The sequence below is a fragment of the Phaenicophaeus curvirostris genome, chromosome 3 (assembly GCF_032191515.1).
Source record: "Phaenicophaeus curvirostris isolate KB17595 chromosome 3, BPBGC_Pcur_1.0, whole genome shotgun sequence".
Lineage (NCBI taxonomy): Eukaryota > Metazoa > Chordata > Aves > Cuculiformes > Cuculidae > Phaenicophaeus > Phaenicophaeus curvirostris.
This window is the reverse complement of record NC_091394.1, coordinates 16,879,805-16,897,715: the sequence shown is the minus strand read 5'-3', so window position 1 is coordinate 16,897,715 and position 17,911 is coordinate 16,879,805. Positions and strand designations below refer to the sequence as shown.

The 17,911-nt window shown below is 56.4% G+C and overlaps 1 protein-coding gene across 1 annotated transcript; it reads right to left on the bottom strand.

The window, feature by feature from the left end:
- Positions 1-1,249: 1,249 nt before the first annotated feature.
- LOC138718489 (forkhead box protein J1-like) lies at positions 1,250-3,717 on the bottom strand. Its single transcript, XM_069852996.1, has 2 exons — positions 3,214-3,717; positions 1,250-2,029 (listed from the first exon to the last, which is right to left on the bottom strand). Exons 1-2 carry the CDS (start codon positions 3,715-3,717, stop codon positions 1,250-1,252), a joined length of 1,284 nt encoding a protein of 427 aa, XP_069709097.1.
- Positions 3,718-17,911: the final 14,194 nt, after the last annotated feature.

Here is a 17,911-nt window from a genome sequence, read left to right as displayed (position 1 = left end):
GAGCAGAAGGACAGTGTTGAGTGCTTACACCATGTCACGCCCAGGAGCTCCGCGCAGGGACAGGGAAGGATGCTCCAGGGGCTGGGAGCAGCTCCCAGGCCTCAGGACAGAGCCACCCTTGTGCCACAGAGAGCGTGTAGCCGTTGTCACGCAGCTGGCTGTTTGTGCATCAGTTTTCCCGTGAGGAATCACTGTGCTGCTGCGGAGCGGGGTGAGGGCATCTGTGTATCCGGGCCGGGTGTACAGGCAGGGCTGGGCTGGTGAGATGTCCCCCCACCTCCAGGAGAGAGGGTCTGAAAGGGTCAGGAGGGGCTGGAGGAGAACAAGGAGGCAAAAGGCTTGTTCTTATTTATTCTTTTTAATTGTAAATAACATCCCATTAAAAGGTGAAATCACACACAAATCTCTGCAGCCCTTTGGCACCGTATGGAGGCCCCAACAGAGGGAAATAGAATGAGAACAGCAAATAAAGAGAGGCCTTATCAGTACAGACAAATACATCCACACCACACTCCAGAGCCTGTAGCCCTGTGCCCACCGGACACTATCCCCACCAATGTGGTGGCATCCCAGGGGACTTCAGGCGGTGGCACCTGGACAAAGCAACAGCCCAAGGCCCTGCTCTGCCCCTTGCGTGACCTGAAGATATTCAATTCTCAGCTTGCCTCGTGCTTTACTCGGGAAGAAATGCAGAACTTTTCCAGGGAAGTTGTGGCTGCATCATCCCTGGAGGTGCTCAAGACCAGGTTGGACAGGGCACTGGGCAGCCTGATCTTGTGGGAGGTGTCCCTGCCCATGGCAGGGGAGTTGGAACTAGATGATCTCTAAGGTCCCTTTAACCCAAAGTATTCTACGATTCTGTGGTTCTATGATTCTATGATTCTCCCACCTCCACACTCCCACCCCCTCCCCAAATTTGAGTACAAATTGCAACAAGGATAATGGGATTTTTTAAAGGCTTCTTTATTAATTCATAAGCTACAACCTCTCTCAATAAATATTGCGGCTAACATTAAAGGTCCTAAATGCTGTTGTTACTAAACAGAAATTCTCTACAATCTTTGACTTCTCAACAAGTCTAAGGCAAACCACTGACACTACAGCTTCTGCTCACTCCTACCTGATGCCTACTCTATCTCTAATAACCTACAGCGAAGGAGAGGTGAAGAATCCAGTTCTTGGAAGTCCCAGTAGCGTGGGAGGAGCATCCTGCTAAAGCACACGTGGGCTTTGATCGGTGACTGGCCTCTTACAAGAGGGAATCCAGATTGATCCAGTTGCTGACATCCGCTATTACAGATGCATCGTTGACTTCAAACAACTGCTCCGCATTGGCAGAATTTGAGAGATCGCTTGTCCCTTCATCACAGAGATGCTGCAGGAAAGAAGTGGCCACGAAGCCTTCGTCCAGGCTCAGGCTGTTCTGGGAGGACTCAGTGAGGACCTGCTCCGGCCCCTGGGGACATTCAAAGTGGTGCCCTTGTGCCATCAACTCCAGGTTGAGCGTTTTGAGGCTGACTGGAGATAAGAGCTCCAGATCCCCAAAAGTGGAGACCTCTCTGTTCAGGCTGGGGTCAGAGTCCCCTTTCAGGGATCCCAGCTGGGTCTGCTCCTCCTGGCTCAGCAAGGTGGAATTGGAAAGCCGACACGCTTTGGCTGTTTGCTTGGGCAAGGGCTGCTTGCGCTTGAGCCCTCTTTTGCCATCCACTGGATTCCAGTTCTGGTTGCCAAGACCTTCTTCAAACTCTTTCAGCAGCAGCTGTGACTCCAGGTTGACAGAGAGGACTTTATTGGAGGCACAAGCTGAAGCAGCCAGGGAGGCACCACGCTGTGCTTCTTGCTGGGCTTTCGCAGTGGAGGCTGGGTGGATCTGCACTGGGCGCATCCTCTGCTTTTTGAAGGCACCGCTCTTGAGCTGCTCAACGTATTGCGGGTCAAGCTTCCAAAAGCCACCTCTCCCTGGCTTGTCCTTCTCTCGAGGCACCTTGATGAAGCGCTTGTTTGAGGAGAGGTTGTGCCGGATGGAGTTCTGGGAAAAAAGAGAAAAAAACCAAGGTGGAACAATCATCGGCTGGTGCCGCAACTATCTGCGTGGGGAGGCTGGTGGAGAAGCATCTTTGCAGCCAGGAGGAAGAGGAGGGTCTTTACATCCATGTGGCCCCATTACCAGTGGCAACATGTGGCATCACCATGGTGGACAGCACCATCAGGGCCCTCCTCGCATCCCCAGCTTGACCCACACCTCCTGTTAGTGTTGCGGGGAAAGCGGTTTGCTAAAATACAGGCACATGTCTGCCTGCTGCCAGGCTGACACAAACCGGACGGGCAAAACTGGAGAGGCACGGGGGCTGTCCCACCCCAGCCCTGTGTGTCCCCAGAGGTGCCTTCTGGCCCAGAGGAGCTCCGGGTAAAATCACTGCATCCTCATCAGCCACTGCTTAAAGGAGGTGGGGGGAAGACTATGGGGAAGAGAAAGAAAGAAAAAGAGGATTTTCTGCTTTTCCAGCCATATTTCCTGGTGGGTTAATATATTAATCCTTCCTCCCTGCAAGAACCTTGTGTACCTCCTGCATCTCTTCCTTCTGTCAATGAACACTTTGAATTAAAAGTGTGGTGAATATCCAGCCATGAGTTTGCAAGAGAATGTCAAGATTCTGGTACTCAGCTTCTCCCATAGAGTCCCTCCCATAAGTTTCCCAGCACGGGGAGTCTGGGGAACACCTGTGGCCCTGGAGAGGGACCAAGGGCTTCCCTACCTTTCTCTCTGGTGGGCTTCAATAGCCTCCAGACACCCACTTGCCCAGGGAGGTGGTGGACAGTTCCTGGGCGGGGGGCTAAGAAAGGTTTAGCTCAGCCCTGCCTGGGGGAGCAGTGGTGCAGGATAGCTGGCACGCTCTGGATTTGGGCTGGGAATAACTAGAGCAGAGTGAGGAGCAACCCAGGTGCCTCCTGCCCCACCACATTCTAGAAAGCCACCCGTGCTGGAGAGTGTCCTCTGAGATGGAGCAGGGCAGCGAGCTACAGGAAGCTGAAGTGGGAGACAGAGACACCTTCACTCCAGAGTCAAGAGGAGATGCAGGGACCAACAGCGCAATGGGGACCTTTCCACTCCAAAAATGACCCTGAGCTCTCTCTTACACGATAGAAGCTGTGAAAGGCCCTTCCCAGCCATAAGGGGAGATGGGGCAGGGCAAGAGTTCTCAAATGTCCTACCTGCCACACGGGATCAGCTTGACGGAAGTAGCAGAAGTTGTCGGTAATCCACTTGTAGATGTCTGAGAGGGTGACGTGGGGCTCCTTGCTGGCTTCCATCGCCATGCAGATGAGGGTGGCATAAGAATAGGGTGGTTTGATGTAGGGGTTGGTCTGGTAGTCAATACCCGCCGTCAGCTGAGGGTGCGTGGACACAACGTGGTGCTCCGTCATCCAGCTGGAGGAGGAGATGGGCATGCGTGGAGTTTGGGGCATTTCCATGCACAGTTGGTCAGTGCCCAGGGGTGAGCACGGTGCAGCAAAGCTGGGGATGTCCTGACAGCTGTGGGGGTCCGGGCTGCTGGGGCAGCAGGAGGAGTTGCCCATGCTAGCGCTGATGATGGAGAAGTCCAGCAGCCACGTCAGGTTGGGCAGGCTGTCGTCCACATCGTCCAAGTCTCTCCTGCTGCCCTCCTGCCCTCTGTCCTTCCCTGTCTCCTCGTGGCTCTGCCACCCCTCAGCCATGCCTCATCGGCAGCTCTGGCATTCACGGGGTGCGTCTGAAGCGGAGGGAGGGGATGGAGCAGATCCTGCAATGACAACAGGGAAGGGATGAGGCTCTCTGAGGAGCAGCTGCTCTCTGGCCTGTGAGCAAGGCAGGGACTGGGTGCTCCCAGTGCCGCTGAGTGAGATCCATCCCCGGGCTGCTGCGCACCAGAGCCGTGACACCTCCCCTGGATGATCTACCAGCCCGGAAGCTTGCGAAAATTCACTCAAACCCCTACATCCCAGTATCACCCAACCCTCGTGGGCCCAGCAAGTCTTGGATTCAGAAAGAAATCAATAAAACAATGACTAAAACCACCCCTTACGTAACCAACATCCAGCCCTGCCGTCCCAAACAGAGTGGGCGTTTCTCCCACACGTTGCTAAGCAGGACAAAATGTCAAGATGAAAGACCTGGACAAAACGCCTTCAGCTTCCCTCTCTTCCATGTTATTCCTGCTCCTCCCTGCTCCTGGCACCCCAACACAACGCGGTGGGGGACCGCGCAGACCCACCCCAGGCACACCCTCACGCAGAGCCAGCTGCCCGTTCAGCCCTCCGTTACTCCCAGGCTGGGGATGCAGTGTCTGCCTTCCCTGCTTTGCTACGAACCTGCGATCCCGTGTCTTTGGGCAAGGAGCGAGCCCGCCGAGGCCGGCCGGGGACGAGGAGCTCTGCACGGGCTGCGCGGGGCGGCTGGGGCTGGAGGTTCCTCCTTTCGAATGACGCTGCGCCCAACAGTCAGCGGGGGGCGGGGCCAGCAGAACCACCTGCCCCGCTCCCACAGAACAGGCTTTTCTCCCCAAAAGAAGCTTCAGGGCAGCCACACCTTGTTCCGAAGCTTGGTGCCCAGTGTCACCACCCGGCCCCTGCCAGCTCCTGTGCCCACACTAAGGGAGATCCCAGAAGCGCTCGCTGCCGTGGTCTGGATGGGGGCACAGGGGAATTCAAAGAAGGAAAAGAGCGATAACAATAACCATCCCCTGTGCAAACCCACTGCTCCTGACAGCCGGCAAACGCTCTGCAGGACGCTTCAAAACATCTGAGAAGGCACTTTCCAGGGGACTGTCTTTAAAGTGTCCAGCATACTTCCAGGAGAACTTTCTGGAAAGCTTCCTGTAGCAGGAACATCTGCCCTGAGAGGGAGGAGGCTGAGGCAGGGTGCAGGGGAGCTGGGGCTCAGCTTACAGACCCCACCCTGGTGCTGCCTGGGGACCCTCCAGCCAATGGCTGCCAACATGACCATATATGACCATGATCCCATTCTGCCTTGAGCCTAAAGGCAGCCCTGCCAGAGGCCATTTTGAGGCCTCCTCGAGCAGTAGGAGTGTGGGGGGAGGTTGTCCCTGTGCTAGGAGTACGTCGGCTGGTCTTCTCCCTGCGGTTTGGTGTCACCTCTTCACCAGGTGAGTACATGTGCTGTAGGATCCTCCCCCACCTCCTAAAGCCCTTAGAGATTCTGGTTATTTGTGCAGTAGTGTTGTGTAGCCCCAGTGACTGGTACCAGCTCGTGGGTGTGTGCATTGTTCCAAGGACTTTCCATAGGACTGTCCTCTGATATCTCCTCTGAAGCCCAGTTTTAGGCCCCGCAGCTTAAGTTTTTGTTTCTAGAGATCCATTTTCAGTCCCTCAACCCCATTTTTTGAGCCCCCGAAATCCTGTGTTTAGAAGCCAAAGCTTTGTTTTTAGGTTGCATGGGGGGGAATGATGGGGTTCCAAAACACTTTCCTTAAGGTTCAGGTCTTCTGTTTTGTGCCCCAAAGGAGCATAATTAGTTTTGAAACCCTCATTTCAGTGCCCAAAGTGTAATATGAGTTTCAAAAGCCTGTGTTTGAGGGTTCAAAGCATCACTTAAGGGCACAAAGGGTTAGCTGTTCTGCAGAGCTTCATTTTAGAGCCGCAGGGTTGAGGCTGTTGTGGGAGGTGTTTTTTAACAAACCAGAGGGGTTTGGGTCTGACTGTGCATTACTTGGCTGCCATAAACTTGAACTGCCAGAGGGTGACAGTTCACAGGGATTGGAGCTGCTAGGAAGACATTCTGGCTTCCAGCACACCACAGATTCCAAGCCTCTTACTCAGAAATGCGTCAGAAGCTGGGTTTAATGGGTCTGAGGTTGAATTTTAGGGGGTCCAAACAGTCAGTAATTGGGTCAAACACCCTCTTCCTGCGGGTCAAAATCTAATTTATGTAGCCTAATTTCTAGTTTGCAAAGCTCACTTTTAGGCGCAGAGCTTCATTTTTAGGGCAGAAACGTTCACTGCATTCTCAATTCCCAAGACGTGATTTTAGGTTCCAAATCCTCATTTTAGGATCCAAGGCTGCGTTTTTAGGGTCTAAGCCCTCAGGGTCTAAGCCGGTCGCCACCCGGCCCCTGCCAGCTCCTGTGCCCACAGTAAGGGAGATCCCAGAAGCCCTCGCTGCCGTGGTCTGGATGGGGCACGGGGGAATTCAAAGAAGAAAAAGAGTGATAACAATAACCATCCCCTGTGCAAACTCACTGCTCCTGACAGCCGGCTTCGCTCCAGCCACACGGCTCAGCCCTCAGCACTGCTATCCCATGGGCTCGTACCATCTCCCTCCCCAGAGAGTCCAACGCTCCCCGCGGCTTTCTGCCACCGCTGCCGCCCCTGAACCCGTCCGAGTGACATCCCCCAACTTGAAAATAACAGTTGCCATAGGAGATCAGCTTTTATTGTCTGATACTTTGTCTTTCAAGGTCTGCATTCCTCACAACGAAGCCGGCTGAGACACCTCTCCCTCTGCCATGCTCTCCTCCTCTTCTTCCACAAGGATTTCTTCACGCCAGCTGCTGATTGAGCTGCTTTCCTGATGTCACCGTGTCTCACAACTGCAGCCAACTGCCGTTTTCTGCTATGTGGAAGCTCTTTATAGTGATTTAAAGAGAAGGTGGCCGGGAGAGAGACACTTCGCTACGGCCACCATCATTCCTAGAGTGGACAACGCGAAGATGTGAAGCTGTGCGATGTCAGGCCTCAATCCTTTGAGGCTTTTTAGACCCCACTGGATGAACCCCCCCAGCATCTTGGCCTGCCATCCTCACTGGCACTGCTGGAGCTTGAGGTCTAAAGGACTACCCACCCCGTCCTTCCCAACTTGCATGAACTGGTGACCGTATGATTTCCGTGCTCCTCTTTTCCACCCTGCTTCCCACCCCCATGCACCTAGATCCATTCCTTTCCCCAGCCTTTGGTCCTTCCCAAGGAATTCCCTGCACATGATGTCTGGGGGACCTGTGGGACAGGCACACAAGGTTTGCATGATGGAGGAGGGCTGCAGCCTTTGTGCCTCAGCTGAGTGGAGAGAAGCAGCTCCAAGTGCTGAGCAAAGACAGCCCTTGTTTCCCTGGAATCTCCTCTGCTAGCAGGGGGCAGCAAGCTTGGGGAAAGCCAAGGAACATGCGTGTGGAAGGGAGCCCTTAGGCTGCGCACGCTGGTGGGAGAGCTGCTGCTTCTCTGCAGAGCTCCAGGAGAACCTTTTGGGAGGCCCCTGGCTGTCCAACTCCACAGCTTCTGGAGTTTCTCCACTCTCTGGTCCGTTTGGGAGGCAAGGTCAGGACCTTGGCACAGCTGTCTTTGCAGGACACGAGCTTTGCAAGAGGAGGACTTAGAACACACACACACTCACACACACACAAAAAAAAAAAAAAAAAAGGCAATCTGTGGTAAAAACTGGGCTCCCAGGGGTATTCAGCACCTGGAGTGATGCCCCGTCTCCCCAACCTCTCAGTGTCAGTCCCAAGCCCAGCTCAGTCACCATGGGCTGGGCAGGGGCTGCGTTAACACCCTCATCCCCCTCTCCCACTGCAAATAGTTCTGCAAGCAGAGAGGTGCTGGCAAGTGAACACACAGTCCTGTTACTGAATTAAACAAGGAACAGGGATCTGGGAGAGGGCTGGGGCTGGAGAGGGTGAGTGCAGGCACCGGCCTTTGGATCTCTCTGTGTCCCAGCACTGCCCACCGCCGCTCCGTCCTTGTCCAGATTCACCTCTCAGAGGCTCCTCTAGTGTTTGGCCAGCCGGCGCACCGGCTTTGTCTTTTTTTTCTTCAGTGGGATGTTATCCTGCAGGGAGGCCTCCTGCTTCTTGGTGGTGTTGGCTGGAGCATGGTGCTTGGCCTTCTTGCTGACTGCCCCTCCTGATCTGGGCTGTACCCGGCAGGAGATGCCGGAGGTGCCGGTCAGGAACATCTGCCCTGAGAGGGAGGAGGCTGAGGCAGGGTGCAGGCGGGGCTGATGGGGGCTGGGAGCAGAGGCACTGTCCTCGATGTCCCCAGCCTTGTTGGTTGGACATCTCTGATGGCTTGTGGTTGCTGCTGAAAAGGGTGGGGTTTTAGTGGGGTTGTGGTGGGGGTCTGTCCCAGCTGTGGGGAAGCGTCGTGGGGCAGGGGGTGGGTGTCCTACCCTGAGGGGTCTGCCAGCGCAAGGGCTGTGCCAGCACTTGGTGAGAGTTGAAGGAGCCTTCCCCTGCACCCTCAGATGGGATCTGGGAGCCTGTGGGACACCAGACTTGTCCAGATTTATTGTGCCAACAGCGGGGAATAGCGAGGCGAGAAAAACACGTGCAGCCCCTGTGGGACAAGTGATGGGCTCCGTCCTTCCTTCTGGCCACAGGAGGATGTCCTGGGTGTCACGACAGGACATCTCACCACCCAGGAAGGCAAGGCTGAGGAAGGCCCTTGGTGCTGGGCTCAGCACTGGCGTGGGGATGGGGCACAGCCGTGTCTCCTGCCAGGTGCAAACGCGGCTGATGTGAGCAGCTCCTGTCACGCAGCTCCTCCTGCCGTGGCTGTAGCTGGAGCACGGACTGGGGCTGAGGCACCTCTGCTACGAGGACAGGCTGAGAGAGTTTGGGTTGTTCAGCCTGGAGAAGAGAAGGCTCTCGGGAGACCTCGTAGTGGCCTTGTGGCACCTGAAGGGGCTACAATAAAGCTGGGGATGGCACGTGGTGACAGGGCGAGTGGGAGTGAGTTCAGGTTTGAAAGGGGAGGACTTAGAGTAGACATGAGGAAGAGATTCTTTGTGATGAGGCAAAGCAATGGAGAACAATATTTTACCGGACTTGAAATGCTTGTTAGACAATTGATGCAAGCCTTATTAGATAATGCATGTGCATATTTTAAGTGTTGTATGTGCCTGGTATCATATATTGTTTAAATATCCATAACATCGAAAAACTGTGGATCCAATAGTGAACAACCCAGGCTGTTATTTTCGACTAGTCAAAACTTGACTAAAACTGAAGACCCACAGCTGATGGACGGTGATGAGCAGTGCGTGTTTGGGGCTGGGAACGGGCTCTTGTCTGGTCCACAAGTGACCCTATGCAGACACCAGCCCCAAATCTCCTGCCTCACCTGACCAGAGACTTCTTCCACTTCACAATCTTCCTCTTTCCTGGAGCTGTGGGTCTTCAATTTTAGTCAAGCTTGAAGGGGCACGCGAGGGCATTTCAGCAAATGCCCCTGGAAATGGGAAGGAGAAACCTTATCAGAGGAGCATCACTGGGATGCTGCTGGCCTTGGTGGAATGTAGATGTGATCAGTCTCCTTCCCGCAACATCGAAGGGGGCTGTTCTGCTGCCCTTGCAGCCACCTGACACTCACTCATGCTCAGCTCCTCATTTCCACATCACAGTGTGGTTTTGTGACCATGTTATCGGCACCAGGTTTAGGAAAGAGGAGCTGGGTGGTGCTGGTGATGGGACAGGGACTTCTGCAGAGGGCTCATTTCCTGGGGGCCTTGGATTGCTATCCTCCTACTGTTCCCTTTGGGCACGTCCCATCCCAGCGTTCAGTTCTGTGGAAGCCAAGGAGTTGTTTGCAGAAAAGGCTGTGCCGAGCTGCCAGGAAGCTTTGGCAGAAATCTGAGCCTTCTGACATTCATCGCTGAAGGATTTCCCCAGCGTACCAGAGCAGCTGGTTGGCTGTGCATCGTAAAGAGCCAGGAGCAGCTTTACCTTTACCTTTCGTGCCCTGCCGAACCCAGCACAGCCTCCCCCAGGGCGGGAGGTGGCTTTCCACGCTGTGCTCCAGCATTGCAACCCATCTGCCAGGCACCCTCCAGACGAGACACCCATGGGAAAACTGGGCCAGGGGAGCGGGGACAGGTCTGGACAGAGGGCAGAGCTCCTTCTTCTCCTCACGTTTACCTGCAGTCCCTCTCTACAGCCCTCCCTACTTTCCTCCTTTGCTAGGTGACTCCTCTGCTGCGTCCAGCTTGGTGACTCAGGACAGAGGGCAAGAAGAACCCGTGCAGCTCATCCTCGGGTCTCTAACCTTCTCAGTGAAGGTACTCGCATCCCTTTGCATGGGAGCTGTGCCCGTGTCTCCCGACGGGGCCGCCGGCTCTGCTGCCGGGGCTGCTGGCCGGACAGAGCGTCTCCCCTGGCTCTCCTGGGCAGCACTGCAGCCCCAGCACCCCAGTCCTGCTGGCCGTGTGCCAACCTTCTCACGCTCCCCGTTTGCCTCTCTGTCCCTGGTTGCCAGGAGGAGGCCCAGACGATGCATTCTCCACAGTCCCTCTGCACCCTGTGCAAACCTGCCCAGTGCCAGGACTTGCCCCAGGACCTGAACGCCTACTGCCGCAAATTGGAGCCGGCAGAGAATTTCGAGGTGAGCGGACAGGCAGCGGGTCTGGGGATGGGGTCAATGTTCCGGGCACCGGCACACTGTGAGGAGGGCAGGGACAAGCGTGCGTGGACACTGAGCTGCTACAAGGGGACTCGGGTGCCGCTGTGAAGCCCTGCAAGCAGAGAGCCTGGCACTGGGGGTGGTGGAGGGTTCTCTGGGGGCAGAGGCAGAGGGTCTCCTCCTGCTCCACCGCCTGGTGCTGGGTCTGCTGGCGGCTGCCAGGAACCGTTGTGGTTGTGCTCTGCAGATGCTGGTGAAAGAGGAGCCCAAGAACTACCTGAACACAGCAATGCGGCAGCAAGCCAGCTTCCAGACGTCCCCTGCCTCTCATTTATCCACTCTTCCGTGATCCCCTCGTGTTTAGGCACGGCACATCCACAGGATGATCCAGAACATCCAGAGAAACAAAGGGAGCAGGAAGCTGAGGACACCTGGCTGACTTCACCAAGCGCAAGCCGCATTGCCATGGTAATGAGCACATCAGCAGGAGACTCGTGTGAGCAAAGGGATCCAGAATGAGTGCGGTGGCATGGCCTCAGTGAGGGGGTTGCTGCTGTCCCCGAGCAGGGACCCAGCAGCAGCTTCAGATCTCCTGGTGTCCAGCAAGCCCTGGTTCTCCGCGGGCCCAGCACTGTGCCCACAGCCTCCACCCTTCCTCCCCCATGCTGAGGGCTCTCTGTCCCCGTGCTCCATTGTGCACCGAGTGCAGCCCCTGCTGCCAGCTTTCCTGCAGGCACTGCTGCCAGGACATCTGTGCCCAGAGCTGCTCCCCCAGCTCAGTGGAGTAGCACCATCCGGGCACTCGGTGAGACGTGTCTTCCCTGCCTTCCTTCCGCCCGCAGGCATTTGGAAAATACCTCGAGCCTTCTGAGAAGACAGAGCTCGTCCTCATGGCCATTAAGGCCCTGAGAGACTCAAGCCTGGATGCCAAGGAGGCGGCGAGCAGCATCCTGGATGTGGCCATGGGAGAGCCCGCCTCATGGCTAGCGCAGGTAAGTGGCGTGTGGCTGCCTTGCTGTGCCCTTCCCTTGAGCGCTTCCAGGCTTTGTGTGTCCCCGTATCCCTCTCTCCCTGACCCAGGCACCTCAGGCACCTGGCAGCACAGTCGGATGGGAAGGGCAGTGGTTTCTTGGGAAATGGCTGCACTCCAGCAGCAGCCCCGACCTCCCCTGTGTGCCCTCCAGGTTCCGGACATCGTGAGGTGCATCTATGAAAACAGGGAGTGCATCTGCACGGCATCAGCCCGGCACAGCCTGGACTCGCTGCTTCTGCTGGTGACCGACTGGTGTCCCAGGGAAGTGGTCACGATCCTGTTGGGGTTGTCTCCGTCGTGTGACAGGTACTGACCCCAACAGTCCCTGTGAGCTTCTTCCATGCCCAGCAGCAACAGGAACGCTATCCCAGACCCCTCCTGCTCACCCAGGCAGGGACCCGGCCCCCAAGCAAAGGTCTGGAAGGGGCCGGGGCTGCAGGACTGCCTGGATCCTGCGGGCTGTCCCAGGAACCACGCGGTGTCGAGGCAGCTCTGCTGACAGAGCACTCTGGTCCTGCAGGGCTGCTCTGGCCATCTGGGATGTGCTGCTTTCCCAGCCCCACACGGTGGAGAAGGCCTTGAGCGAGCTGCTCCGACAGCTCCAGGGCAAGTGGCTGCACGGCGTCTTCAGCTCCAACGCAGAGGAGGTCGCCTGCTTCCTTCGTTTGTCTGTGAGTGGCCAGAGCAGTCCTTGCTCGCTCTCTGGGCTGCATCTGCCTCTGTGGGAAAAGGGGCCCGGCCATCTCCCCTCCCACCTGCCCCCAGATGGTCACCTCCTCCAGGACATACGGCCACGGCCCCTTGGGGCCGGCAGGGACCGGCCCAGCACTGGGTTCCTTTGCGCCAACTGTGCCAGGGCCACCCCACGCTGCGTGGGCCCCGGAGCCCTTGCCCTCAGGGAGCCTCACGGTGTGGGGAACCCTGCAACTCCTGCCAGTCTCCCACTGCTCTCTTTCTTCCAGCTGCTGGCCTCAGGTTACGGGAACGCAGAGGAGATTGCTGGCCAGGACCAAACCCAGAGGTTCCTGCAGCGTACAAGCCCGGGTCTGCTCTCACTGGAGCTCAGAAGCCTGGTGACACTGTCGCAGAGACCTGAGACGGTGAGTGGGGCACGGGCAGGCTGCAGCCACGTTGGCAGCCTGGGGCTGGGGCTGTGGGTAACGCGGAGGCTAGTGCTCAGTGGCCAGAGAATTTGTGCTAGGGTGCTCTTTCCCCATTTTGCGAAAGGGAATTCTGTGCTTGATACAGGCAAGGAAAATGCTAGACCTGCTGCCGGACGTCATGGGCACCCAGGAGAATGCCGGCTCTGAGGACAAGATGAAGGCTCTGCTGGTTGTCCAGAACGTGCTGCGTCATCTGGGGAGGAAGGAGGCCAGCCCCGTGGCTCTGCAGCTGCTGGAGAAGCTCCGGCCGGTCTTTGATGATGTAAGGCTGCTGTGGGAGCCTCAGCCCCACCGCTCGGCCCTCTGCAAGGACAACTGCCCATCAGCCCAGCCCCGCAGGGCTATTTGGGCCGGGGTTTTCCCTCCTGGCTGTGGAGTCTGGCTCCAAAGCATCTCCTCTCACAGCAGCCCTGCCCTCGACCCTGCTCTGGGAGCGGCTCTCGCTCCAAGTCTCCTGTCCTCCTCCCTTCCAGGAGTGCAGCCAGCTGCGAGAGCTCTCCATCTGCCTCTTCAAAGATGCGATGCAGATGGTGGTGGGGAACAACAAGCAGCAGACAAAGGAGCATGTGTGGAGAAGCCTGATCCCACTGTTCTTTCGCATGAGTGACCAGACCAAGAGCGTGGCCAAGGTACAGATTACGAACCTGAGCAGGGATGCGGGGAAGGCTGAGCTGACACCACAAGTGTGGCCTGGGCACCAGGGAGGGAAAAGGGCTGCTGGCAGTCCGACACGAGGAGTCTGTGTGGTCTCAGGGTCCAAGAGCTGGAGTCACTGAGGACGGGGCAGACCCTGCTTCCCTGCATGGATCCCACCACTGCCTTCCTGTGGCCTCCTGCCACAGAGGCGAGGAAGATGGGCTCCTGTTTCTCCCTCCTTCCCCCATTCACCTCTCCTCCAGCGCACCCAGAGAGAGGATCAAAAGGAAGGAAGGAGAAGCTGGCACGGACATCTCCCACGCCTGCAATACGTGGTCCAGCAGGGCTCAGCAGCAGTCCATGGCCACCAACACCTGACCACGAGAGTCCCTAGAGACTTTCTGGTTGTCCCTGCACATGCTGGAGGCCAGGGCTTTGAGTCCCTGGAACCCCAGCCCCTGTCCTTCTCCACAGGCAGCTCAGGAAGCCCTCCTCGTTGCTGCAAAGCTGCTGAAGTTGAGAAATCTCACCCGCCTGACCCAGACGCAGCAGATATTCCGAGTTGGGGAGTACTTGGTGAGGACAAGCCCCAAGCCCTAGAGCCCAGTCTGGACAAGGGGACAGCCGTTCCTGCTCTGCTCCAGCCTAGAGACCAGAGCCCAGAGCCTGGAGCCTCCTTCCCTTCCCCTGGGCCCAGAGCCCCCGGGGCTGCTTCTCCAAGCCCCTTTCCCCTCCCCACTCTCATGGTGTGGAAGGAGACCCTAGGCTGTCTGGGCCCTGGCAGCGGGACAGAAGGGTCACAGGACCTCCAGACCCCTATGCCTGCAGCTGTCTCTGTGCCTCAGCGCCACAGGGCTCCTGTCTGGGAGATGGGAATGGCCTGAGGTGGCAGGGGTAAAGGGGATGCTGGTCCAGCTGCCTGGGAAGGCTGCGTGACACTCTGTGCCCCTCTACTCTCTCCAGCTGGTGAAGGCCAAAGGCAGAGCTGCAGAATACCTGCACGAGAGCCTGGCATACTTGCAGGATGCTCAGGACACCTTGCGAGAGGCGGCCGTGCGGTTTGTCGGTGAGCCACAGCCCCCGGGGTCCCTCTGTTGCAGCCTGGCCCCAGTCCCCGCCGCTGCGCTGGCAGCAAGGGGAGCCCTGAGGCTGCCAGAGCCCTGGGTGCCCCGTGACGGGCCTGGGCAGCCAGGGCTCGGTGCCTCCCTCTCCCACCCCTGCCCACAACGCTGGGCTTGGCTGCAGCCTCGCTCAGTCCCTCACCCCAGCCCGGCACTGCCCTTCCCTGGGGTCTCCCTGCTGAGGGGGAGCAGGGGCTGCAGCCAGACCGGCAGAGCCGGGAGCTGTGCTGCTGGGAGCACGCTGGGGAGCAGGCGGCTGACAGAGCTCTGTGCCTAGGGCTTGCCGCGCGCCACCTGAGGCACCAACGGGAGGAGAAGCTGCCTGAGATCTGCCAGGGTGAGTAGGGGCAGTGCTGTGCGTGCCGGGGCTGCTGGGGCAGGGGACAGAGCCTGGGCAGCGAGCTGCTGTGCCTTGCCCTGCTTCAGGGTTCGAGGGCAGAGGAACATCTCTGGGGCATTGGGGGCCTTCCTGAGCAACAGCTGCCAGCCGAGGTATTTGTCCCACCTGCTCCTCCCAGCCAGGGAAAGGGAAGGGTGGGGCTGGCAAGGTCTGGTGGAGATGCCTGAGGGTCTCTGCAAAGAGGTGGGGTTCAGCTCCCTTCTCTTTCCTTTGTCGCAGCCCTCCAGGTTTTGGAGAAAGATCCCCAGCTCTCCGTCTCATCTCTGGCAACTCAGAACATCCATATTCTGAGAGCTCTAGGGGAGCAGCCAACGTCACCACGGAAGCGGTGGGCGCGGTGCTGCTGGCCCTGGATGGCCGGGCAGGAGTGAAGCTCTCCTCAAGAAAATGCCTCCATTGGATGAAAGCTGGAACCTGGTTGGTCTCTTGTAGCAATGATTGGGCACGTTGCTGTAAGAGTTGGTCAAATGTTCGATTTCTGTCTCAACATTTTCTCATTTTTAACCTCCAAACTTGACTGTATAAATCACAAATTCAGGCCTCAGGAAAACGGCCAGAGCTGGCACGGAACGAATACTTTGTACCTAACTACCTGTACCTTCCTCCTTATCTCAACAATGTTTTGTACCTGTCTTCAAACCTCCTTGCTCCCTACCATTGTGAAAGATCCATGAAGCAAGGAGGAAAAGACAGGAAGATTAATGACGGGACTTAGCACAGACCCATAACCAACACAGCATGCGTGCAAGGTGATGATGACTACTGGCCTTCATTGGGAGACCCCAGGTTGACCACTGGCGCCAGGAGGAGCACACGCGCAAGGGGAGGAGACCTGCAGACACTCCTCTCTTGGCACCTGTGGCCTGCTACGTGGAGAAAGGCACATCTCCACAGGCAAAGGTGGGTCACAGGTGTATTGACTGGCATAAAAGACAGCTCTGGAGCAGCTGAATTAGGGGGGAACAGAAGACCGAGACAGAAGAAGACCCCCCCACCCTGGGATCACCTCCATCAAAGACCAAAACAGCAGAACGCCTTCTGGACCTTTTCTCCCAGAGACAAGGGACCCGTGGGGACGATCTGGGGACCCGTGGTGGTAGCCATGAACCCCTTTTCCTTCCCTCTTCTCCCCATCTCTTTCCTTGTTCTCTGTCTCTTTCCATCGTAGGTTGCTTTACAGGCATAAGTAATAAAGTGCCAGGTTAGATTGAAATTTGACTCCCTTGACTCTTTGAATTATTTGCGCTCTGAAACCATAAATGAAACGAACCATCACGCGTCCACGAGTGGACCGTGACAGTTGCCTGGAAAGCTGTTACTGTTAATGCTGTTAATCCCTACGAATCATTTATTACATTTATTGTTGTAATGAGTAAAACTAGATTTCACAGAGTATTGGAGAGTTTGGGCTTTTATGCTGATCGCACTTTGTGCTGCGCACCCTGTGTTAAAACACCTCGGAGCTTCCCAAACCTGCTGCCTCTTGACCCACTGCCCCCACCGCGCCTGCCCCAGCAGCTGAGCATGAGGTGATTTTCTTCACGGCCCTGGCAGAGCCTGACTGCTTCTCAGCTTAGTTGATCTTGCAAGGATTTGGTTGTTCCTGCAGCTTTTGTGCAGCTCTGCTCACACTCCTGTGCCCACCAGGTCTCCAAAGCCACTTATGTTTCACAGGGCGTGTGGAGGGATAGAGAAGAGGAGGCTGAGGGGAGACGTTGTTGCTCTCTACAACTAATTTTTCACAGAAAGGGTCATTGGGCACTGGCAGAGGCTGCCCAGTGAGGGGATTGAGTCATGTAAATGGCAGGTGGATGAGGTGCTGAGGGGCACGGTTTAGTGGTTGATAGGAATGATTGGACTAGATGAGCCTGGAGGTCTTTCCATACCTAGTGATTCTGTGAATACGCAGGTAGGAACATGGCATGAGCAGAAGGACAGTGTTGAGTGCTTACACCATGTCACGCCCAGGAGCTCCGCGCAGGGACAGGGAAGGATGCTCCAGGGGCTGGGAGCAGCTCCCAGGCCTCGGGACAGAGCCACCCTTGTGCCACAGAGAGCGTGTAGCCGTTGTCACGCAGCTGGCTGTTTGTGCATCAGTTTTCCCGTGAGGAATCACTGTGCTGCTGCGGAGCGGGGTGAGGGCATCTGTGTATCCGGGCCGGGTGTACAGGCAGGGCTGGGCTGGTGAGATGTCCCCCCACTCCAGGAGAGAGGGTCTGACAGGGTCAGGAGGGGCTGGAACAGAACAAGGAGGCAAAAGGCTTGTTCTTATTTATTCTTTTTAATTGTAAATAACATCCCATTAAAAGGTGAAATCACACACAAATCTCTGCAGCCCTTTGGCACCGTATGGAGGCCCCAACAGAGGGAAATATAATGAGAACAGCAAATAAAGAGAGGCCTTATCAGTACAGACAAATACATCCACACCACACTCCAGAGCCTGTAGCCCTGTGCCCACCGGACACTATCCCCACCAATGTGGTGGCATCCCAGGGGACTTCAGGCGGTGGCACCTGGACAAAGCAACAGCCCAAGGCCCTGCTCTGCCCCTTGCGTGACCGGAAGATATTCAATTCTCAGCTTGCCTCGTGCTTTACTGGGGAAGGAATGCAGAACTTTTCCACGGAAGTTGTGGCTGCATCATCCCTGGAGGTGCTCAAGGCCAGGTTGGACAGAGCCCTGGGCAGCCTGATCTTGTGGGAGGTGTCCCTGCCCATGGCAGGGGAGTTGGAACTAGATGATCTCTAAGGTCCCTTTAACCCAAAGTATTCTACGATTCTGTGGTTCTATGATTCTATGATTCTCCCACCTCCACACTCCCACCCCCTCCCCAAATTTGAGTACAAATTGCAACAAGGATAATGGGATTTTTTAAAGGCTTCTTTATTAATTCATAAGCTACAACCTCTCTCAATAAATATTGCGGCTAACATTAAAGGTCCTAAATGCTGTTGTTACTAAACAGAAATTCTCTACAATCTTTGACTTCTCAACAAGTCTAAGGCAAACCACTGACACTACAGCTTCTGCTCTCACCTACCTGATGCCTACTCTATCTCTAATAACCTACAGCGAAGGAGAGGTGAAGAATCCAGTTCTTGGAAGTCCCAGTAGCGTGGGGGGAGCATCCTGCTAAAGCACACGTGGGCTTTGATCGGTGACTGGCCTC

Bases quoted from the DNA above. Each gene is read 5' to 3' on its own strand.
- LOC138718489 (XM_069852996.1), bottom strand. From the start codon at position 3,717: ATGGCTGAGGGGTGGCAGAGCCACGAGGAGACAGGGAAGGACAGAGGG. The intron at 2,030-3,213 runs GTAGGACATTTG...CTTTTTTCCCAG, and splicing joins AAGCTGATCCCGTGTGGCAG to AACTCCATCCGGCACAACCT.